Raw genomic sequence first — 25,482 nt, forward strand, 5'->3', positions numbered from 1 at the left:
CTTTATATTGTAAGGTTAAGAGAAAACCCCAATAGTCAGATGACCCCCTTTGAGCAAGCACTTGGTGAAAGTGGGAAGTAAAAACTCCCTTTTAACAGGAATAAACCTCCAGCAGAACCAGGCTCATGGAAGGGGAAGTCATCTTCTGTAAACAGTTAGGGGTGACACGCTGTGGACGAGAGCCAGAGATTAATAATTACTAATGATTAAAGTGGTGTATAAACACAGAGTGTGAAAAGAGATAAGAGAAGAAGAGATGCTTAGTGCATCATGTGAATTGCCTAGCAGCATAGGCCTATTATAACAGGCAATTACTACAAAACAATGCAAACTGTTAAGCTCAATATCAGTCTGAATTGATAGCGGTTATGGGAAAAAGTAAGCATCATGCCAGGAGTTAAACTGAGCCAGCCAAGTTACCCTACCATAAGATACTGAAGTTATTTTAAATCTCTTCACTCCATCTTGTATTTCAGTGCAATATTACACAACGTGTTTAGTTTATCACAAATTTATTTTAGCTACTAAGTATTTTTAATAGGGAAAGTGTACAAGTACACCAAAATCATCTCTGATGAGAACCTTGCACTAGATTATAATCATATACACTGCCCTGCTCGAAGAAACAAGTCCCACTAATATTTCCCTGGATCATGTTTAGACTTGATGAGTTATTTACAACATTTATTTCTGTCTAGAGATGCATTACTCTTGTGCCAAGAGCTTGTATTAATGCTGCGAGAGTCAGACTGTTGCGTAAAGTCTTCTCTAGCCCACGCCAAAGATTCTCAATGGGGTTAAGGTCTGGACTCTGTGGTGGCCAATCCATGTGTGAAAATGATGTCTCATGCTCCCTGAACAGCCCTCTCAAGATTTCTGTCCGATAAATCCTGTCACTGTCATCTTGCTAAACCTTGAGTGCAATGGAAGGCTGTTGCCTATTTGCTTAAATCCAGGTGGTGACCTTTTTTGTGTAGATATAGGGTAGGTCCCAGTTTTTCATGTGGAAGATGGTCAGTTTAACCGCAGGTGGCATACTCGCTCTACTTTTAAGATTAGGCTTAAATTAAAACTTTCCTATTTGATAAAGCATACAGTTAGGGCAGTATCAAGTGGCCATGAATCCTCCATTACTTACCCTGTAGTAGGTCTAGGTTTATTGCAGAGGGAAGAGATTTTCTTCTTCATTTACATTTTTCATTCTATGCATAGATACACCACTTTGCATTTAATCATTGGTTATTGTTAATCAACTAATAAGCAGTCTCACAGTCAGTCCCACCCCATCTTATCACATCACGGGATTTCAGAAACTAATGGGTGATTATCAAGGCACCTGGGTCCATTTTTTATACTGTCTATTGGCATGCTAACATACACAACCTAAGCAGCATGTTGTCGGCAGGACTGTCCCAATTAACAGCTGCTCCAGCCTTTGTGGTCTTTGAAGGAATTGGGACACACGTATACTTATCGCTTGTTAGCAATGTTAGCTAAAACCCGATAAGCATGTCAGTGGGAGCATATAAAGAGCTCTTTCAAAAGTCGAACACAGAACAAAATTGTACTATTTCTGCTACAACAATAATTAAACAAGAAACCTTTACTATATGCTCTATGAGCCTGCGTTTCACAATGTTTCACCATTAGCATGCTAACAACGGTCACTGGCAATGCTAATGCTATCACTTGCTAATTAGTATTAAAATCAAAGCCACTGAGAATATTAAGTTTAAATTATTGGACAAATTATTTGAATTGTGACAACATTACGGTGCTATCGTACAATCTACCTGAGCATCATGCCTAGCTGTATAAAATGTCATTTAAATCTGTCAAGTAGTCAGAGTGAATTGAAATGGTGGCTCAATCTGACAAGTACTGCCAAAGCAAGCAAATGAATCCAATCCAGATATTTATTAGAAACACTACTGCATCAGTATTTATTATGGTTTCTTTTACAATGTACTGGTTAATACGGGGAAAAAAAAATCTGTGCTTCAACCTCAGTAAAAAAAAAAAAAAAATCTGACAGGGAGTGGGTGGTTTGTAAATCATTTTTTAAATGTTTTTTTTTAACTGTACAAAAAAACACTGGCCTCACAAACACAGACATGTGGGTGTAAAGGAAGCACATTTACTTATCAATAAACACAGATTTTTCATTAATGTTCTGCTATTCAAATTTGGATTATGCTCAGTAGAAAAACATACAGACTTTCAAAAGCTGTCAGATTGTGAAGAATATCACAGCTAAACATATATATATATATAGAAAAGCAGCTGCACCATATTCCAGTCCTGGAAGACACCCTTACAGTTAATTAGATAAAGGTGTTAGGTGTATCTCTCCTCCGAGTTGGAGGCTTGCTTCACTGCAGTTGTGGAATGGCAGAACCTCAGTGATGCTCTCCCACAGGTTTAGCTGGAACAAGCGAGCGCACAGCGAGGGCGCTACCAAACGCTGATTATGTCGCCTCTGCTGCTGTGCCAGCCTTGGCTGGGCCGATCAAGAGTGGGACACACATTAAATATTAACTTAATTGGTCCCAGCAGAGCCGTGCTAACATACGGCAAGCATCAGACGAAAATGTCACTGTTTCCCCAGAGCCCCCGCACACTTAGGATCAAAGACAATAACATTGGTTCTAATCTGCTGTAATTGGGAGATAAGAGATTCAATGGTACAGCATGCATAAGTGTAGCTGAATGCATTTGTGTTTGTGCGTGTGCGTGTCTGTCATTCTCCCTGATGGAGGCTTGTCAGCTCAGAGTGACAGCCAGCAATGGGACTAGTCAGAAAAGCTCAGCATCCCTTCTGGTTTCTACACTTTCCTCTCGCCACTGAACATCCATTTTATCTCTCGTCATTGAGCAGCCTGTTTAATGCATGGAAAGTTAACATCTGCGGTGGATTAGCAGGTTGCAAGTGTGGTCATAAAAGTCACATGTGCTGAAGGTGTACAGTACATACACTCTTCACTGCACCACCTCCCGCTGGTCCACCACTCTCATGCACTACAATTAACTCTAATGGTAGCCATAGTGAAAGTCTAATCATAAATGGTGCATTTTAAAGATAGTGATTAGTGATTAGTCTGAACCTCTCCAGGGAAGTTTAATCTCCACTCAAAGTAGTTAATGTACTTGCTAAATGAACTGCTCCCTCCATAATAGCACCAAGAGCAGTGTGGAGTCGAGATTACTAAGCAGCGTGGGCAACGTTCTAAATCACTCACTAAAAACTACAAAACCCTGGAGACGCCGTGGCTTACCACAGCACCAGGTTGTGTGAGAGACGGGGAGCTAATGCACTCAAGGGCGTCGAGGGAGCTGCAGAGTATGGCAGCACAAGTGCTGGAGTCAACAAGCTCAGATGTCCTTTTCTTGGCTAAGAGAGCCGGAGAATAGCAGAACAAGAGCTAGCCAGAGGGAGAGGGAGAGAGAGAGAGAGAGTTTTTGTGCACCAGCAGCCTTCCTGCATCCAACGCAGACACACAAGGTCATTTCAACAGTCGCACACTACTGGGTCATCGGATGAGCTGAATAAAGAGAGCACGCTACTGTTAGAGCTACTCTAATGTCAAGTAAACATATGGGCTGAAATGCATCTGAGGAAAAACACTCTTTAGCTCCCGTGTCACATTCTTTTATACACAGTTCATGAGATTTTTCGCCAGGACTTTTCCTGAGTGTGCCGGCTATCATGTGATAGCAGCAGGGGCAAAACTGAAGCACAAACGGATAGACGTAAGGCATGAGAGTCTGTACACAGTTTCCATCTCATCTTCAACTCCCTGACTGTGAGAGCGCTAATTTCAGTGCAAGCTCCCATTGACTTTCGTTTGCCGATGTCCCGCAGACGTCCGTAGATTGCGCTTGTGGAGGGGAGGTTAGCCATTAAAGCCAGCGGAAGTGGACTCTAGCGGGAAGTGGCACTTGTGGCTGTGGGTGGTGTCAGAAGAAGAGGAAGAGCTCAGAGGGAGGGGGGGAAAAAAAGAGGTGTGGAGAGAAAGAGCAAGAGAGAGAAAAGAGCGAGCGCACAGGGGTTGCTGGGAAAAGATTGGGACAGGCTCTCCTTTTAATTTACTAATTAACCATGCAAATGAAATCTTAACAGGCTACTCAGAGGCAGTCCTCAGGGGAGGGAGGAAGGCATTAGTGCTTGATTATACTCTGTCCATGTGGAGGGGGGGAAAAAGCGAAGTTGAAATATGCTGTTGAACAAAGTGATGGGAAACTTCTCGGCCTGTGGCAGCCAAGCAGAACCACAGCTTGGCTGAAGGGAGTGAGATGTCTCCGTTGACATGGATGGAAAAAGAAAAGAAAAAAAACAAAACAAGAACAACAACCCAAAACACATACAATATATATTATGTGTTTAAGCTGGATGTGTGGATTGTTTCAACTGACTTAGGGTCAGTGTGTGTGTGTGGTGGCGGGGGGGGCAACAATCATCTGAACAAATGGCACAATCCCGAACTGTACATGGTGTAATCAGGCCTGCGATATCATTCAATTTATCATGGCTGTGCCTACCTCCTACACGTCTGTGCCAGTTTCTGCTAACCTTTCAATGTGACAGACGAAGCTGTTAGACATAATAGTCCACCTATCGCTCAGCTGATTCGAAACCGGCCAATCTCAGGCCTCACAAACTGCCCGTCACACACAATAACAGGCAGCGCCACAATTTTCACAAGTTTACCTTGAAGACGTCCTGCGTGTCGTCCATGCAGTATACCCTGATGTTGTATTCCAGCGTGGAGCAGTAAGCGTCCGAGAAGAGCACCAACCTCAGGCGCTTGGCGGCGCCCATGTGCAGGGACTCGCCCACCAGGGCGAATGTACCCAGCTGCTCCGAGAAGAGCCGGCACGTCTCGGCCTCGAGCTGGCAGTAATAAGGGTCTGACACCAGCTCCTCTCCCATCAACAGGACGTCCTGGAAGAGGCAGGGGTGGGGGAGGAAGAAAAAACAAAGTGTGGATAGAAGGTCAGGCACCCAATTTATGTAGGAGGCAAGGGCGATGTGTTTGCCTGGATATCTGGTGTGTATGTGTGTTTGCAAAAGGCTTTTAGGAAAGCAGACTGGCGCAGTAGAAGGGCATCAAACTCTATTGTTCGTGCTGTGTGACAGAGTAACATCAAAGGTAAAAGGTCTTTAGGTAATGTTTAGATCAGGGGGAAAAAGGTCTTCTTTGATCTTGCTTCAGATTCCTTTTTCGCCGCACTACGACTTACTACATCCTGACATAAAGACACACACCTCCTCATACAAAGACATACATCCTATAGAACACCATCAGTTTCCTTAATAATGCATGAACGAGGTATTCAGTTAACATGAAAGGAGACTCGAACAGATTCCTGGCAAGAACAGACGCTTCTGCAGAAAGGAAAGACTGGAGGTGCACTGAATATTGGATTATCGGGATTGCTGGAATCTCCTACAACGATTGTTTCAGATTTGTTAAGAAAGGTGAAAACAACTTGCCAATTTATCTGCAAAACAACAGTCTTGCCTGATGGTGAAAAGTGCTGAAAAACACTAACAGGCAGTACAAGAATTAATTGGTGCTTTAATTTGCCACGGAGAACAAAAAAAATGACAGGTTTAAAACAAAAACAGAAAAAAAAACCCTCAGAAACAACACCTTGCATTTTTCATCGTCGTTACAGAGCTGAAATCCTGCATCGCAAATCCATCCTTAACGAGGATGAGGTACCTATGAAAATATCCCATTCCATCACAGTACAGGATATTTTTCATGAGATAATTCCACTGCTCTCTGAGATAATTTGATGGAGACAAATTGGACCCAAGGTGACAACATTTTCTCTAAAATCCCTTCATGCCAGTTGACTGACTCTACCCATTAGCCAATCAAGCTGAAGAGAGCATTCTGCCTGCCAAATGCCCAGCGAGCCCCTGTAGGATCGATTCAACCAGACACCATCTACATCAATAGAATTAGTATTGACACAATTCATTTGCTATGCAACCACAATGGAGTCTCACTTTTTCATCATCTTAATATTTCTACAGAGTGGAACAGAGACCGAGGTGGCTCAATTACGCCACTAAGCGCTCGCTCTACGAGCAATTCATTCCTCTTTCTCCCTCTGCAAGCCTGTTATCCATTTTCACTCTCTCGCCTTGCGTCGTCCTCGCCTGCATGGCGTTCCTCTAGATCTGCATTACCTGCCTGTCTACTTTTCCTCTCTCTCTCGATCTTATTTCTTTTCCCCCCCTTCCACTTTCCGTCACACTCCGCAGTTATTTCCACCCTCTCGCCTTCTATTCTCTTGTCCACCTGGCACTTTTATCCCCTTTGGTGTCCACGCAAGCCAGGCCGCTGGGCTATATTTGGTCCGGCCGATGATTAAAAGGGCTGGTCTAACCTCTGCCTCAGACAGGCCAATCCATCCCACAGACACCCCACCGCTGCCACACAGGGGGGGGGGGAGGGAGGCTGAATAATTTATGCACAATATCGAACATGAAAGAAGACCTAGTAACACTCTGAAGCCCACCAGCACCCTTTCCAATCTCTCTGGATTGTCGAGATGGTTACACTACCTCAAACTGTGCTTGTTTGTGTGCGTGTACCTGTGTGTGTGTGTGTGTGTGTGTGTGTAGGCAGGTTCTTCCCAACTGCATCCTATTGGAGTCTGGCACTTCTGGTTACTTTCAAATTTCATGGATAGAAAAATGGGGAGGGAACTCTGTAATTGGAAGCCGCGGTCAGAAATGGTCAAGGAGCACTCAGAGGAGTACTTTGAGGATCAGTAATTTGCTTAGAGAATGTCTGTTTTGAGAAACATGTTGCTTAGCAACTCATCAGCTAGAGAGCCAGCGCTTCCAGGCTTTTGTTCAAGCCCCGATGAGAAAACACCTGATGGTCAATAATTTAAACCTGATGGAGTAGATGAGTGCCGGGTCAGAACTATCTCCGCTATATACCACTGAGTGCCTTTCAAGTCACTGCTGAGCAAGTTTGTACTTTTTTGGGGAGAAAAGCTCTGAATAAGTTTAGAAGACTTTACAAATTCACTGGATGGCAACTTTGTCTTTCTCCAAAGGATTTGTGCTGGAATGATAGTGCCGTCTTACCTCCCAAGCGCCCTCATAATTCTGCTTCTTAAGGCGCACGGCCCAGTTATCCAGGCATGCATCAAAGCAGTGGTCCATGCTGAGGATAACTGGCCGGCTCAGGACCACCCCCGGAGGGCCACAACTCACAATGGGGCTGAGAAGGGTCTGGCAGCCAGCCACGGGTAACCTACACCGGGGAGAGGAGCAAGAGAGAGCGATGGATGCTTTTCCTCATTGAGATATAAGTGAGAATTTATCGGTCTCTTGTAAGCAGGATATGATACTGTCACCTCTGCAAATTATCTAGCAGCTGTAACAGAGAATCATAAAAGCCTGCTGGACTCGCTGACTTGTCGCACCAAGCTGTGATGACTGAGTAATAACATGACACTACCGCGGCATGCTGCAGTGGCTGTGCCACGAGAGACTGAAGTGCAGCAAGCCAGATAAACAGTGTTTTCCCAAACAATTCATTTAACTTAAATAGTGCACATCCCGGTAAAAGGCTACGTTATTTATTTACATCCTTTCTCCACAGTACTGGCACAGACTGCTAAGCCGTTCCTAATGGAACAGTAGAGCATCAAAACAAACAGCCTAGTGGCAGGGAAGACTGCCAGTTAGACAGCGTTAAAGAGACCCACCTTAAATCTTCCTTCCTCTGAACAGTGAGATAAATCTCATAGATCTTTCCTCTGGGGATGGCCTCGGGAGGAATGAGCAGACTGATTCCTAATGCAAATAACAACAAAGGGAGAGAAGAGAGGAGGGGGGTGAGCAGGAGGGAGGGAGGGGGACAGGCTCATTTGTTCAGAGTGAACAACGCTTTTGTCATCCCACAAAGGAAGCCAGCCTACTCGACAAAACTGTAAGGCTGCAAAAACAAAAAACAAATCTATTCTGAAGGTCAGAGGCAGCCTCCTTCAGGTACAGTAGATGCAAATCTCTGCACCGGCAGCCGAGGCGGCACACGTCCCCACGGTCAACAATTAGCTGAGACAAAAGCGCACGCTGCATCGCAGTTTAAATGTCCTCCGTCTGCCACCAAGTAGATAATTGAGACCATGGAACAGACTACTCCAGGAAAATTGCACTTCCCCAGGAGAGTGTAGGAATGCACACTGGAGAATAGGCAGAGCTATTGAAATAGCTTGAGTGTTGTGGCATTTGAGCTGTGTTTCCGGTGCCAAAATCATCCACTTAGAATCCCATTTTAAATGTTGTACAAATAGAGACTATGTGACACAATCTCAACAGTCTCTGCATGGTAAAACTGGGCCTCTATTCACCATAAAACATCTGTTTGAATAAGGCGAAGGTGCCTAAATGCTCACAGCCTTGTCTGAATCTATAAACCATGTCTTCCATGTGCCCACTCTGAAACTGTGCTAAATGACAGTATATCTGCTTTGAGTTGAAGCATAAAAGTGGTGAGATTTTTTTTCCCCCCCCTCTGTGTCCCACTGAGAAGATGGGTGCCAATGCGTGGTATAGTCAACATGGCTTTGAGTTAATCCATGCATAAAACATCTTCAAGAGAGTGGAAGAAAGGCACAGAGAGAGAGAGAGTGGTGGCAAGGAAACAGGAAGGAAAAAAAGGCCCCTTTCTTCCACAAGACGTACCAGCATCGGCTAATCTGGACAGCTTACAATGAGCCAAATGAAAACACTGTCTTCCAGTATAATTATATAAGCTCTAATCGGCTAATGTGAAGAGGGGAAGCAAAATAGGGACTTAATGATGACGCGGTGGACTTTTTATATCTTTTATAAGGCTGATCTTTGCCGTCTTTTTCCCCCTTCTGTCTGTTCTCTTAGCATAAAACTGACACTTGTGGACATTGGCTACAACCCCCAACCAGCTCTGTCATTAGCCAAGGAAATAATTGGAATAATTTGTTATAGATTTTATTCCACATCTCTTTCGGGGCACGGCGTCTTCGGCACACACTCATTATATCTCATCTTGTCACTGCACTGAATGTTCTTTTTAGTTATTCATGCATTGCTGTGTAGATGTGGCTTGTTGACAAATATAAGCAGAATCGCTGTTTTTTTTGTGTGATTTAATGTTGGATTAGTGACTTTTTCGGTGTCCCGTCTTATTTCCCTCATAACTGATGGAAACTAATTTGTATCCCATACAGAAATACAGCCTGTGCACTTCATGGCTGTCCTGGCATGAACCTATTAGGAAACATGAGTTTTAAGGCTGAATAGTCTGCAGTGGGTTTCAACAAGACAGTAATGTTTATGGGACTGAGCCGTTATTGTTCAATTCTCCTTGCAAATGTCCAGTCACAGACACTAAAGCAGGTGTAATAAAACATATAAAGCCAACTCGCTCCCGCAGCATTTCCAAACACAGAGCAGATGTTAAATTGTTTAGATCATGTTTCTTTGTGAGCTTAAAGTATAGCTGTAAACAGAGGAACATCCTACAGAGGATTAAAGATGCCATTGCATGACACAAACTTACAATACAGGGCCCGAATAAAACAACTGTTTTTACAGTCCAAAGTTGTTGTTTTTTTATTCCACTTTTATGAATCACGTTTATAAGTTTGGGAGCAGTAAAGTGGAAATTGCTTTCAAGTTTGAGGTTTCACTTCTTATTACGAAGAAGCCAAGAGCTGTAAACAGAGAAACATACGGAGTGGTGGGTTAGCTGTTCTCTGTGCAGTGTTTGTGACTGTCATTCTGCATCAGCCGCTATATGGACCTCCAGGGCAAAATCAACTTCTCGAGACTGACAGATAGTCTGCTGCACCTTATGTCTGCAGCACAGTTGCCTGTTGTCACAAAGAGCTAACAAAGAAATAATGTATGGAGTGCTATTAGTTCAGCCAGCAACTGCATCTTTGGTAATAAATAATAATAGACGATAGCGTGAGCCTTCATCCATCCAAATGATGTTACCAAAGAGACGTAATAACACAGACTATAGAGAGGCAGCAACCACATCACAACGGGTTTCTGATCAGACCTTCTGATCATTTCCAACACCTGACATTTGATTTTAGGATAAATTCAAAACGTTAATTACTGTTTAAACTGAGCTATTGAAAAATAATAGTAGGTTTGTGAAGGTCCCGTCTCCCGTCATCCCCAACTGGTCACAGCAGATGGCTGCCATTATCTGAGCCTTCTTCTGTTGGACATTTCTTCCTGTTAAAAGGAAATCTTTCCTTCCCACTGTTGCTAAGTGCTTGCTCATAGGGTGATATTTTAATACTGGTGTTTTCTCTGTATTACTGTAGTGTCGTCACCTTACAGTATAAATTGCCTTGAGATGACTGCTGTTGTGACTTGGTGCTATATAAATAACACTGAACTGAGGTGAAGATCAATTTCTAGAGCAACCTTTAAATAAAATGCAAGCTGCATGTCTGTAGAACTTGCAGCTTGCATGCATTTTAAATTCTTCAATGTTACTTTTTGCACTCACTTTTTTTTTCTTGTCATAACTTTCATTTATTTTGATGTAATTCCCCATTTTTTTTGCACTTTTACACTTAAGGAATAAGAAAGTATCAAAGTTCTCAGGGTCCACCATTTGTGTCCTTTTAGCTCCTATTTTAGCCAAGTTCTCACAAGCACATAAGGGGAACCTTTGAGTGACTCAAATGTACATTTATTGGTCTATGCCTTGTATGCCCCTCATGTGGTGAGTGGCACAGCAATTTGGAAATGTATACATAATATTTATATATCTATATATATATAGAGATATAAATAAACCAGCATAGAAATTATAGTAGAACTTTGATGTTAGCTTTAAAAATGATAGAAACAGGGAAATTGGTCCAGGCTTTAAGCCTTTATATGCAGCAGAGGAAATATAATGGAATTTTGACTCAGCAAAGCAAAATATAAAAAAATCTTCCCTAGCATTTCCTCTCAGCTACCTAGGGCATCCAAACAAACAGTGCAGCAATGTAGAGAGAAAATGCAGAGAGGCTGGAATAGGATTACAAGAAAGCAAAAGGCCACAACAACCAAAGCGGATCCAAATAGGCCTATTTCACAGCAGCTTTTTTCCATAAAATGTTGGCGAAACACACATACTAATGCCATTAACAGAGGTTCTGTTTTATTCAGGCACAAAGCCTTTATTAATGTGATTAGTAACACCTGTGTTTCCCTGCCATTTTATGTCAAATTGGCTGCAGTGTGGCTATGGTTTACTGAAAACCATTAGCCACAGGCCTGCACGCGCTGGTAATGTGGGCACGAAGGATTTGTTAGTCAGGATAATACATCATGTTCGGTGGTTGGAAAGCAAACAGAAAAAGATCCCCTGAGGGTACGAGGTTCTCAGGGGGACCACCCTAGTTAGCAGCAGAGCCTCAGGTGGGTAGAAAACTGTTTGGTAACCCCACACTACTTGCCCCGGGTAGTAAATACTTCCTCCTGATGTTAACCTTATTATTTCTTCTGAAAACACACATTAAGGCCCAGTAATGTACTGCACTGGTGTTATTTGGTCTCAGAAAAGGGAGCATTATGATGCAATATGACATCAACCAAAGCCTCCAATAAATAGCCAATAAATATGACTTTCTGTTTACAACAATAACAGACATGTAGCAACAGTGAGCTTTTTGTTTACAGGTGATTACAATATGTGAACAAAAGCTTAAGTGGAAGTTTTTTTTGTTTTTGTTTTCTAAGCCAAAACAATTGATCTGAACAGTGTGAGAGTTGGAATGAAACCTAAATAGACCTTAATGAAGAACCTACCTGTGTTGGGGATAGTCAGCCTGCCGCCTAGGAAGTTGAAGGTCCCATAGGAGGTGTTGGCCACATCGCGGGGCAGCGTTTTAAAGTAGCTCTGGGTGGAGAGCCTGCTTACAAACTCGGCAGCAGCGTCAGAGTTGAGCTTGCCGTTGTGCAAGGTGTGTGAGCCGTTGGGAAGCGGGTCCAGCAGAGGCCCGTTGGTCATCGAAAACTTCCCGGTGGCATCGTGGCGAGAGCGCAGGGTGCCTTGATAACTGGTGGTGGTGGTAGTTAGATCAGGCTGGATGGTGAGTAAATGGGAGTTCTCTGTTTAGATGATAAAAAAAAAAGCAAAAACAGCAAAAGACAAAAGCAAACGTGTGAATCTCAAAGAGTGGTGGGAGGAAGGCTGGGGAGGGGAGTGGAGGGAAGGGGTCCCTACATCACAGAGACAGACCTCGCACTCTCTAAAGCTGTTGCGAGCTGCACAGAAAACCGAAACAAACACAGAAAAGAAGACACATGGCGCAGAAAACAAGAGCACTCGCACGCGCGCGCACACTCTCGACAATACACAAACACAAATTCCAGTCAAAGCCAGTCAATTCCCATCTTCTCTCTCTCTCCGTTTCTCTATCACTGTCTGTCTCTTTAGCAACCACACAATCAATTCCAAACAGAACTCAGATGCAGCTTAGCATCCAGAATATATAAAGGCTTTTTTCCCCCCTCTCACACTGAATCACAGACACAGCAACCCAGTCCCCCATCTCCATCCAACTCAGACAGTTGTATTTCTATTACTCGCTGTTAAACCTCTGAGGCTCCACACAGGCAGTAAACAGAGTGGGTACATTTCCTGACAATAAGGTGCTGGCGAAACATAATGTGTCAGGCAGGCAAATAAACAGCTCGTGCACCACACACACGCAACATAATAAATCTCGCTTAGACCACAATCCACTGAAAACAAATTCGCGCCACCTCCACAACCACAAACAAACAGCACCGGTGGTACATGTAGATGAGTGCGGCACAGTCACTGTGGCGAAGACGGACAGACGAAAGCGGAACAAAGAACAGTGTCCTACTGCTGTGGGGGGGAGGCCTGCGTGACCGCGGCGCCCACACACCTGGCTTGCTGGGCTTGATGCCCATGGGCTGGAAGCCAGTGGTGAGGATGGAGGAGTCGGCCACGTCGGCATCCAGGCCTTCCTTCTTGCGCCTGTAGACCAGGACGACCACAATAAGCAGCAGGGTCAGACACAGGGCCACGGCCACCATGCCCACGTAGAGCGCCACATCCTCAGCTCCGCTCACGGCTGCAAAGGGGAGGACAAAAAGAGGAAAGAAAGAAGAGGAGGAAAAATTACTAATCAAGACTGGAGGATGCCCTCTGGTGTTCAGTGTTAATGTCATTTTGAGCTGCTGCAACATGTTCTGTGCAAAGGTCTCACTCGAGGACCTGTTTAATGGCACGAAGCATTCCTTCGCTGCCACCTAATGTTGCTTGACGCCTTCATAAAAAGTTAAGGGAGCCAACATTATCAAATACTGCAGGCCAGAATTTCTAAAACTCTGAGGTCTCGATGTCAAGCTGTGGGGAAAAAAAGCTAAACAGGAAAAAGCAGTTTCTGAAGCAGATTTTCACCGTTTCACTGTCACATTTTTTCATTTCTGCACCGGATAAATATATCTTAGGCCAGCATGTTCTTTTACCTCTCTTTCTCTAAGCACACAACACCCCAAGAGAAACAGAGAGGGGAAAAAATGAAGCATTTGCTTATGAAATTCTAACTCCTCGTATTGACTGCCTGTCTCACAAATGCACAGGAGTGTCTTTCTCCCAAAAGTACAGTATGAAGCTGACAGCCAAGCTGAGACAAACATCAATGTGTCTGCTTGTTTCTGTCTATGCACTTGTGTGTGTGTGTGTGTGTGTGTTTGTGTGCAAGTATGTGTTTTGCAGCAGAATGGGATTTGCCACGGCTGTCTCCCGGGGCTGGGGGAATTTGGTGGTGGAGGTGGAGGATGCTCCTGGGGCCTTTGTGGAGGGCCATTGTGCTGGTGAGCCACGGGGGCGTAGCGCTGTCAACTGAACACAGTCAAGGAGGGGACGCGCTGAACAGCGCAGCTTTGAGGGATGGAGAACAACAGCAAAGGTTAAAGCACTGCAGGCTGGCATGTGGTGAGTTGACAACAAAAGGAGGAGAACAGGAGCAGGGAGCGCGAGGGGAGCAAGTGTACAAGAAAGAAAACGCAGAATTAAAGAAGACTAAAGCGAAGACAGCGTGTGCCTGCGACTGACAGCATGTGGGATTTGCATTTCAGCAATGAGCAGCAGTAACACGTCCAAAAGGTTTGTGTCAAAATCAACCTGATTACCATTAGGTTTGTCATCTTTTGATAAATATCTCCAGGCTGTCACCACTGTGTAATCCTACTGCATGACAGGAGCCGCGCTCAACCTCAGAAACGCAGATTTGACAAGTTTTAATTGGTGTTTGTAAATCTGTGACACGAGAACGCCACAATTGAATTAGCGGAGCGCTAAAAGTTGACGAGAGAGAGAAAGGGAGAAAAAAATAAGCTCCCTTTCTGTCTGCAGCTCTCATTTCTATTCATCTCTTTACATCAATTTGTCCTTGCCTCTCCTTTTGCCTTGAAAAATCCATCTTTGGACAAAGCTGCCTGACATACCCAAGTGTTTAAGAGAAATGCCAGAATCTATTTCATGGGTGATTATCTCAGTACAATCTGATACTTTAAGTAGCGGATTATATGCAGCCAACCTCTATGGCAGCTCTTCGTAATGCCAGAGATCTCTTGACATGTAATCGATCGCGAATGACTGGCTGAAGATAAACACGAGACTGTGTGTTTTGTTCGTGATGCTACGTAGCACACCTGCACATAACACACTTAAAGCATGAGGACTCTTATCTGATGCATTCAACCTTCCTCCACCTCTCCTCTTGTCCATTTACCTGCCTTTGCCTCGCTCTCCTTAGAGAAGCACCGAGGTGCTTAACTGCAAGAAGCCTGGCTAAACTTTCCCTCCCTTTCACAATGAGCTCCAAAAAAAGAAAAAAGAAAGAAAGAACAAAAGGATGAGAGAGACTCTGGCTGAACTTCTCATTAGAGTTCCCAAATCCAATTGTCTTGGCGAGCCAAAGGCCAGATGATGCCGTGATATTTGAACTTCTTGTGCTGCAGTCCGCTGGGAGATGGGTAGTTTGACTAAAGACAAAGCAACACCCGTCAGTGAGGAGACGAGCCAGCTGGTTTCCGCTGATTGGATAAACATAGCCTTAGATTGGCCGGTTGCTGTTTACTTGCTAAGGGCACACCAAAGACAACTGGCTAACCTCAGATGCAAAGATCCAGTATCTCGACTCTTCCCTCTTCCCAGCATCCTCGCGCCCAGACAATAAAGCCAGCCAGTCAATCAAACAGCTCTTCCTTCTTTCCTTTCTCTCTATTCTGGCTGTAATCTCTGGTGGCTTATCAGAGCATCGCTGAGTGAAGTTTTATCTGACCCGCCAGGTGTCCTAGCGAAACGATCCCGATGCTCACAACAACCCTGACCAACAACTGCTCTCAGCTCCTCCTGGCCCCACTCATTGATTTTCATGATGCCAGCCAATAATTGAAAGGACATCCATCACAGTTTAATTGACATAGCTAATCAGGTTTTATAATTGGATGGGCTTTACTTTAGTCCCTCTCTCACACTCTCTCTTTCCAATCGCACTCCACACCAATTTACCTCTCTTCCTCTCCGCCATCAGTCATTCCATCTTTCATTTCCACTTGCCTTAATTGCTGGCAAAAACTTTTGATTCTCTTTGTGTGTGACCTCTCGTCATGAGTGACACCCGCCTGAGGATAATCTGTGGATGAGATGAGCTTTTTTCAGAGTTGACCTCAGGCCAATCTCTCTTTGCGCCCGTCTCCACGAGCTTTTGCTTCAGCTCCTCAGATTCGCTCCGGGGCTGGCTGGTAGGGGATCAGTTTCTGACTCGAGATGGGCCGGTATAATTCATCTCCTCTAAGGCGGTGTATCTGGCTCCTGTTGAAGTTTGGACTCTGGCTGTATTGACAGTCAGCACAATGACCGCACCTGATAGTCCTCCACTCTCTCTGCCTGCTTTTTCCCCCCCCTCTCTCCTGCATTGATAAATAAGAGTTTTGGAGCCTCCTGCGCCTCTTTCCCGGGCATTTATCAGGACACCTGAGAATATATTTCATCCCATGGCCAATCCTAGTCACTCGCCCGAAGATGAATAACACAGGAGTTCTTAAGGTCAGGGAAATATGGCTACTAAAACTCTCAACGCGAACGTGACTATTACTATCTCCACAATACAGTCGTCCCATCCCTCAGCAGGCTCTGGTGAAATATGGCCCAAAATAAATGTCCGGCTATTTTTCACAAAGCACCGTGACCCTGCTCTGACAAACAGAGCGGTGACGGAAAATCTCAGCCTCCGCGCCGCCAAATTAGCTCTGAAATAAAAAAAAATAAATGCAAAAAAACCCAAAAAAACAAGAACAGGCTGAAGATAAATTAACAGTTTGATGTGTTTTGCTCAATAATTTGTGACACATCCCAAAATGGGATGCTGCTGCAAATTAAGTTCATTACCTTCATTACACACATTAAGCCGAATAATTGTTTTTATGTTGTCCTAATTCCCTGCGCCTGAGAAAACGAGCACCATTATTTTCCCTCCACTATCCTTTCTCTGCCCTCTAACACCTGTCTCCCATTTTGGTTCTGCCATGCTGCCCGCATATTTATTATTCCCCCTGCGTAGATTTTGCATAGAGTATATGTTTGGGCTTCACTTGTTTGCTTTATGAAAATGATCCTTCCTGGGTCAGATTGCTTTTCCAGCTTTGTGTTGCACATTTATTCTCATGTACATCTAAAAACAATAACCTCATCGAACGCGTTTCATTTCTAGCTTAATGAGGGAGATTAGACGTGTCTGTGAGGTCCTCAGACGCAGAGTGACTGTGGTTCACTGTGCAGTTGTTGTGTTAGATTGCGCTGGGAGAGCAGGGTGCCTTTTGTTTCAAGGAGGGGGAGTTTTCCATCTCAGCTAATAGCCTGCAGACATGGTTGAAGTATGGGAGTTGCTGACAAGCCAAAACCATCTTGCTATTTTGCTTATTATAATACTTCACACAGCAATTGTCTATGGAAACACATCTGCTGGGAACAGATTGGGACAGGCATTCTTCAGAGGCCGGCGCTCCGCTCTGCTCTGTCAGTGTAAATACTGAGTGACTCTGTGTGTGCCTTTGCTCGACTGTGTGTGTGTGTGAAGAACAATGACTGGCATCTTTGTGTATATATCTTGCTTCTCTTGGGAGGAGCTGCTGACCTTTGATGATGGGCTGACTGAACTCCCTGGTTCACTGCACCAGCCAAACCCGGCTATCGGTGGACACTCGCACATACGTGCACTTGCTTGCGTTGCACTAACACATGCAGCACACAATGCAGGATTCGCATGCAATTCCAAACAATCCTCGCCAGCCAAGCATCGGTCTATTTGATCACATCAATCACAGCAAAATACATAATTCAGTTTATTAATTCAGTGGCCCATGTCAACTGAATCCCCATTAAAACTCAGTGTTTACCATGCAGATCAGCCAGAGAGCACACTATTTATAACATTTTCTCTATGAGACGCCACCCAGAGACTCATTGTGGGCAACATGCAGTATCTTTCTGTCTTTGATATCTGTAGGAAGTGACAGAGCTCTCCCTTCATGTCCATCTGTTCTGCAGAGGACCCCGTGGTGTCACTTTTCCACTCAGCTGCCGTCTCCGGCCATATGAGCCTTGCCCTTTCTCATCCTGACAGTATGCACATGCCCTATTAATGACACGCAGGGGAGTGGCACCACAGTATAATCTGGCTTGAATTAAACAGAAAAGTGCACATGCATTCCCCTACGCTTTAATATACGCACAATATGAGATTAATCACAATTTTAAATGCACCAGTGTAATTGATAGGTTGTGTTGTAATCAGAGGAGAGATGCTTTTATTCCTGGTTTTATTAACAGGTCATAGAGCAACACGGCACCAATATGCAAGGTAGGAAAGAAGGTACATTACCCAATGATAATTAGAAATGATCATCTGAAAAGGTCACACAGGTGGGGATGAGCCAGCAGTGGGCTGCAGATTAATCTTTTGTCTGTACGAGTGTTTAATGAGATGGACACCTTTCCTTCACGAACTCTTTGTAAGATGAACTCAACATCTATGACAAAAAGGAGGCTTCAAGCGTTTGATCGGATAAAAGGAAGAGGATGAGGAAGAGGATCCTTTTTTTCCCCCAAAATGGAAAATGTTTTTTAAAAAATCAAGTAAAAAGCCTTTCCCTCCTATTCCCTTCTAGCATTTACTTGAGGGGCTAATTGATGCTAATGTTGTACACCTGTTCTCTTTGTATTGTTTGTGATCTACTTGTTATAGCTGATGAGGTTGTGAGACTGAACCCTGTTTAATATTTACCTTTGAATAAATTTTTCCACTTCAGCCTTGAGTGGCATGCTTCTTTTTTTTAAATTAACAGTGTATAATCTAGCAAAAGCTCTCAGATGCTGTTTTGAGTGCATTTATTGGTTTTTAAAATGTTCATTTGCCACTCATCAGCTCAGTTTTAATACACAAATACATAACAAAACAACCATCTACTGATCCTTGTGCCAGAAACTGGCTAAAAAAAACATATCTAAAGTAAATGTTTTGTATTGTTTCACTGAGTTGAAGAGTGAGAGTTATCTTGTGGTGCGTGGGTGGTTGTGCACTCACTCTGTGGACACTGCTCGCTGGTACAGTTGAGAGACTGGAGATCAAGCCCCTGGCAGTCTTTGCCCCCTGTGCCAGGTGAGGGCTGGGTGCACTCTCTGCTCCTCCACATCGAACAGTCTGCGCCACATGCTGACCACTTGCTCCACTCGCTCCAGCCTCCGTCCACTAGAAAAAAACAATATAAAAAAATAAAAATAACAGTGGTGAAACACATGCACAGCAGCTAAAACTCAAACGAATTCTCTTCAAACAATTTATTTCAACAATAAACCGGGCCATAACTCCCCTTTTTTCAGCAACAACATGAACTGGTGGAAACGGTGGCGCCAAACTATCTGTGTATTTGCGTGCGAGACGAGAACAAGTGGTTCAACACTCTGTTGCCATTCTGTGTAAATCTAAAATGGAAACCTGGTAATGAAAACCTTTTAAAGACATGCAAATCCACTTGCACACACTCAAATCCAGCAGCTGCACAGAGAAACCGAAGCGTGTAGAGCTGCTGAGGAGAGCCATATTGTCTCTATTCTGTTTTCTTTGTTTATTTTCAGCATGGAAATCAGATGCAACTAAGTTTAACCCCACTGGTGCAAGTGCGGCCTGGTAAACCAAGCTGCCAACAAACCAAAGGGAAAAAAGTAACCTCTGAGCAAGCGGTCCATACATTCGCAAGAATATAAGTTTCAGATTTCTCATACACCCAGCACAACATAATATAACATTTGAGAGAAGGAACCATCTCACCCTTGTTTGATTTCTTTGTCAAGATGCTAATATAGCGCCTGCGGTGTTGCCTGAAGTGCATCCGAATGCATGACAAAATACATGTGGTATTACTCTGAAAAGAAGAGAAAGTACATTACACCTGCAGCCTGACCATAACTTCAAACAGCCCACAATGAGCACAATGGAAATGGGCCCGTAATAGTTCGGAGCACGCTTGGCTGTAAGAAATATCAGCAGCTTTACCACATACAGAGAGGAAGGCCATTTTGCAAAGGTGGGGGTAATTTGGCATTGCGGCTGGTGCGGGTGGTGGCCGGGAGTAATATTGAGAGTGACACAGCGCCAGGTCTGGGGAAGGTTACTATAGGGCTAATGGGAAAAAGAGCAATAATGAGCTCTCATGGGGGAAAAAAAGGAAAAAAAACATCACTGTCTCACTCTTTCTCTCTCTCCCAAATGTAAGGGTGAAGGGGACCAGACGAGAATTACCTGAACACACACACACGCAGTAAATGCACACCTCTATGACAGCAGCAACCCTTCCCCTGGCTGACCTAAGGGCAAGGAAACCTTAGTGCTCATTAATCCTAGCAATAAAGAGTGCAGGGGGCATGACCTGCAGAAAGCAGCTCTGACCCACTGCAGGTCATGAAGCTTTGGTTAATAAAACATAAGTGAGATGTTACTGAGGGCGAGGGTACCTGTTACTGCATAACTGTATCAACTAATGATTTTATTTGCTTCGCAAGCAAATCCCCAATTGGAGAAATGAGATAGAAAAACACCGCGAGCGCACAGGGTGAATTAAACCCTGCTCCCACACAAGTCTATGTGTCGGTCCGAGTGCGTGTCCGGAAATGACAACCACAGAATGAGAGACTATTTTTGTGCAAGAGCATATGTGTGTGGTAGGATGCTGACACAGCTTGGGTCCTTTTTTTTTTTGCATTCAGATCCATTTGGCAGAGAGCGCAGAACCAATCAGATAATTGTCCTTGTTTGGCATTGAGTGGACCCATCCGTGGGCCAGTGGGCTGATTATCCAAGCTGGGAATGAGAATGATTGAATAGCGAATTACATCCTAATGAATATATTATGTCGCCCCTCAGTTTATCCACACCACGGTGAAATAAAGGGATGAGATCAACATCTGCCCTGATGAGGTGATGAAATTCTACTTCTCTTATCCCCACCACAAAAGCAAGACTAATCGCCATGCAAATGACATTTTCAAACAAGAGGATTGGCGTGGCAACAAAGTGAGAATGTGGATGAGACAGAAGCACTGTGGCCCAAGGCTAAGGCAAATCAAAGAAAAATGAAGATGCATAAACAGTCCTTGATGGCCTGGCTCTGAACGCCGACTCTGCGCACGGTTTTCCCCTAGAACAATGCAACGAGAAACAACAACAAAGTCAAGATTTAACGCTAAAATTAGAGCCACACCTCATACTTCGTTTCTTCTCAGAATCCACATAAGAAAATGGTTCTCCACAGAGACAGTTTTCCTTATCAAATCCCCAGAAAGAGATTGTTAGCACTCCTGCAAAAGGCACCGCAGCCGATTTTCAATCATCTGGCACCGCAGGTTTCAGGTCAGCCAGGTCGCCGAGGAGGGACAGTAATACAATAACCCAGTGGCAAGCGCCTGTTTGGACATGTTGCCAAGGGGAGAAGCAAAAGGAATCTAACCATTTTTTAAAGGTCAGTGGGAGGGCCTGTTTAAAGCGTCGCTGTTCAAAAATGACAATCGCCGCTGATGGACACAGTCCGAGATCATCAAGCACCCACGGTTTCTGTGTCCTTGAGGGAACCCGAGGAGGTAGACAACTATCACCGAGACCAGCAGGCCTCTGCTTCCACTGTCCTGTCAACACACATGTGTGTAAGCACCACTAATCCCAGTGCTCACAAGCTGCTGGTGGCGGGGGGGGACAAAAAAACAACCACAAAACAGCCACGGATGGCTTTGATAGCTCAGCCACAGAAGTGGGTGACGCAACAGAGATTAATCGCCCGCCAGGAGGCCCGTATTTCTGATAAACGTAATAAAAATGAAATCTTAACATTAGATGTTTCTTGCTTGCTTATTTAGGAGTAGTGTGCAATCAATAACTGAGAAAAGCAACATTTACCCCCGATTTTGACGAAACCACCAAAAACTGACGAAAAAGCGACAGAGTGAGATATGAAGAGGGTGCGCCAAAGAACACAAAGAAACCAAATGGCACCAAGTGATTAAAAATGATGCAAGGCTGTCACCAGATGGCCACCATCTTTTCACACTGAAATAATGTGTTTTTCTGCAACATTTATTTTCCGTTGCCTTTATTTATTCCGCGGATAAAATATGGAGTTGCCTCAACAATCAATGATAAAACACGAAGAAAAACACGACTGTTTACTCCCAGAGTAGAATTAGACTTTTGCCTGCAGTGCAGACAGCAGACATACGGGCGCTAACTCGGATGTCTACGACGCGTACGTGCACGGAAATGCGCACGGATACGCCAGCCCTCCGAGTCTGTTTATTTTCCATCTCGCTCAATTCTCACGACTCCTGTGGCAAGCCTGAGGGATCTGTGCTATATTTAAATAATTCACAGGAGTTCGAAATCTCTTCAGGTTGTTTGGTGTTCAAACGCAAATCAAGCAACAGTTTAGTTCATTCGTGCGTGGTGGGCGTCACTGAATCGCTTCCAAAACCGGGGACTTAACTATTTGCTGTTGGCTCAGGTTTAATGTTTGTCTTTGCTGGAAATGTTGGCGTGATCTGACATTTTGCCATGACTATTGGCTCTGACCACAAGTCAGCGCAGGGCAGTCGATGAGAGGGAGACGGATGGACTGCAGAATTATGTGGGATACTTCTGCAGGGATATGCTGGGATGGAGACAAAAGAAATGAAGGAGGCAGCGAGAGGAAAGCGAAATGGAGATAAGCCTTTGCATAGCTTGGCTACTCGCTGTCTCAAGTGTTGATATGCTCTGCTCTGAGCCTCAGGCTTTAGCCTCAGCCGCCTCCTCCTCCACAGCTCCCTGTGTCTCTCTCAGCATGGAGCCCATCTGATCTGCCACACAGGCCTCCGCCAACTCTCATTAAACACTTTGGAGACTTAGACAAAAATACAGATGAGCCTCTCGAGCTTCACACTTTCCTGACGAGAGGTGGGAGCTCGGATACAAGAGTCATTGTGAACAGATACGTGGAGGGTTTTATTACTGAAGAGGCCGTCTGTGTCGGTCCGCGGAGGTCGATATAATCCATGGGTGAAATATGCCTCAGCAACTATACTCTGAAGGAGTCGTGCTACTTTTTGAATGTGGAACAATACATGGCCATCAGCATTTTACCAATAAATACATAAAGGCTCGGCTGGAGGATGCAGAGACAAATTAAAGCCTTCGCATGCCGTCGGTTCCAAATTAAAACTGATTTGTTTCCAGCCAATATTCATGCGGCTCTTATCCCTAAAGGACGAGTTAAGCAAATTTAAGAAGCCATCTCTGCACTTCATAATAGGCTTTCACAGTATAAGCACCTAAAAACTCAATATATTTTTTCTATAAACCATTTCAAAGACCTAATGCTGAGAGCTAAATGCACTAGAGAGAACTAATGATGAAAAAAAACTTTGTCTAGATAATTAATGAACTCTTGAAACAAGACCAGCATTAAATCATGAAATTTTTAAGTCATAGCTCAAAAACAAAGCCGGTGTAGTAAAAAAAGTTGCCTTTTAAGGCCGACTTTAAAAAAAAAATCCCACTACTTCTGACTCCAAATGTCAGCTACGTCTAAATAAGTAACAGCATGTCTATCTGCAGTGTCACAGCTTCCCATGTAATTCATTTTTCTCAAGTTGCCTTCTCCTAAAACGGACTGAGCTATAAGCACGGGGATGAATAAAGTTCTCATCCGGTAACAAGTGATGCATCTGCCAGGCTGCTCTGTCCTGTCGCCCCTTCCTGAGGCAGGTGTGTTAATCATGCTCTTTATTAATTAAAGAGAGGTAGACACACAAACGCGTACATAGGGGCAGTGAATCCGTTTGTGTGTGCGTGCTGGGTGGCAAAAGCGACAGGAGCTGTCTGTCGGTTCACCTTCGACTAACTTCAAAGGCACGTCTGTGAGTACACAAAAGTGGCGGTGCCACTTGTGATGGGAAACAACAGCTCATCATTCCCCAAGCTTTGCTACGGTGGACTTCTTGGCCTTGAGTGGGGGGAGAGAGTGAAGGGGGAACCCCTCTCCCCAGCAGACAGCTGGGGGCTTCACTGATGTTCCCCACAGCAGACAGGTAACGAGTGACAAAAAGGGGCAGAGACGAGCATCTGTTGCCAAACAACAGGGCTGATAGGGGTGCGAGCGGGGTCGCGGTGCTCGGATGTCTCCCATCAAAAGGAGAAAAAATTGAGTTCTTTCTCCCTCAAAATCTCTATAAACTGTCTTCACAGAGTACAATGTAATTTTTGTCACAGCACTCCCAATAGTTGAAATGAAACACTTTCTCTTTGTGGAACAAGAGGAAGATGGAGGGAGGGAGGAAGGGGGTGGGTGGGTTGGCCTAACAATAGCCGCTTGGACTGACATTAATTTCTTTAAGCTCATGAAGGTCAGTATCCCGCTTTGCTGTAGAGGAATGTCAAGCATCCCTGGGCACCTCTCTAATTCAATTACTGGTTGCTCCAACTCCAGTAATTCCAAATCCACCCAGGTCCTCACTCTGACTATGAATCCCTGCTTCCCTTTTGTCTTCCTCCCGCCGTATTCAGGCAGGCCATGTTACTTACAGTCGTGCTTGACATCTAGTGATGTCTTTACATGCTAGATGTGTAAGACAACACCCTGATTCACTGAGGAAGATAACCTCTGTTTTAGACAGGGAAAAGCTGCCAGTGCCAGGGGTGTTGTATTTCCCTCCCTGCTATTTACTGCGCGTGGGAGATTTCTCCTGTGGTCAGCATGGCTGCTGTGCCCCAGCTATACGTCTGCACACTGATCTGTTGGCAGACAAACAGCCAGCTCCTGCGCACACAGTCAGGCTTTCTCTACTTCTTTTTCAGCTTTCCCCGTTCTCTCTCTCTCTCTCACTCCGGGCTTTGTTCTTGCTTTCCTTACACTGTATCTGATTCCACCTGTCTCTATCCCTGCCTACACCTTACACCTCGTTTTTTTTTTTTTTCTCCCAAGCTTGCTCTCTCCCTCGCTATCTCTCCCTTTGTCAGGGGCCTAATGTGGGACTGCAAATGAAGCAGCTTGACTTCCATCTCAGGCTACCAGGGATCAATATGTGTTGCTCACTATCAGGCAGGACACTCTCTACCTCTCCGATGCTCTCACGAGGGAGGATGGCCAAGCAAATGAAACGCCCTCAACTCCTCGCACGCAAACATCGCACAAAGGGCGACATAATTCAGCTTTTTAGTGTCCGTATTTACTACATAATTTGAGCAGCAAACAATAGTGACAAAATAACGTGGCTGTAACCGTGTCTCCTTAAGCAGACGGGTCTCTGAAAGAAAAGCGGTGTCTGCATACAGTGCAAAAGATAAAGAGGTATGTGAACAAAGTGCGATAATAATAAATCACTTTTAGCATGAAGCCTTACTGTGCAGACTAATAGGCTCTGACGTTGCGGTGTAAGCGGTCTAACTGCAGGAAGCAATAAAGCCTGACATCTAAGAAAAAAAAATACACTGTGTTGGTACAAAAAAGCAGCCAAAATAAAGATGAAGTGATGACTTCTAGATGCAAAAAAATGCAAAAAGGAAGCCACAGGAAGCCAAGCGCCACAGGACAAACAGGGTTGCCTGGGAGTTACCTGGACAGGTGGCCACACAGGCACTTTTCTGGACGTTCTGCCCCTCACAGGATGTGCCTCCATTCAGTGGCGTGGGGTTGGTGCAGCTCCGACTCCTCTTCTGCCAGCCACGCCCACACACGGCACTGCAGGACGACCAGGTGGTCCACGTGGACCAGCCACCGTTGACTGTCAGACCAGTGCCAAGGGAGGAGGGGGGGATATGGAGGGGTGAGGTAAAGGGGGAGGAAGGTTGTGAGGGAGGGAGGGTTGGATGAATGAAGGGACAGAGCAG

At 44.7% G+C, this 25,482-nt stretch overlaps 1 protein-coding gene across 5 annotated transcripts in view; it reads right to left on the minus strand.

The window, feature by feature from the left end:
* The window catches only part of unc5a (unc-5 netrin receptor A), a 187,757-nt gene that overhangs the window by 12,723 nt on the left and 149,552 nt on the right, over nt 1-25,482 (minus strand). For 2 of the 5 annotated variants that reach the window (XM_080306926.1, XM_026190068.2), the window contains exons 6-12: nt 25,209-25,376; nt 18,658-18,822; nt 12,907-13,137; nt 11,840-12,142; nt 7,741-7,828; nt 7,115-7,283; nt 4,709-4,942 (exon numbers count right to left, since the gene is read on the minus strand). In XM_080306926.1, coding sequence (XP_080163052.1) covers nt 4,709-4,942; nt 7,115-7,283; nt 7,741-7,828; nt 11,840-12,142; nt 12,907-13,137; nt 18,658-18,822; nt 25,209-25,376 — 1,358 coding nt within the window. The remainder of the gene's footprint in view (nt 1-4,708; nt 4,943-7,114; nt 7,284-7,740; nt 7,829-11,839; nt 12,143-12,906; nt 13,138-18,657; nt 18,823-25,208; nt 25,377-25,482) is intronic. The other 3 variants (XM_026190077.2, XM_026190087.2, XM_026190096.2) reach the window with 3 other exon arrangements.

Source organism: Astatotilapia calliptera, chromosome 2, assembly GCF_964374335.1.
Source record: "Astatotilapia calliptera chromosome 2, fAstCal68.1, whole genome shotgun sequence".
Taxonomy (NCBI): Eukaryota; Metazoa; Chordata; class Actinopteri; order Cichliformes; family Cichlidae; genus Astatotilapia; species Astatotilapia calliptera.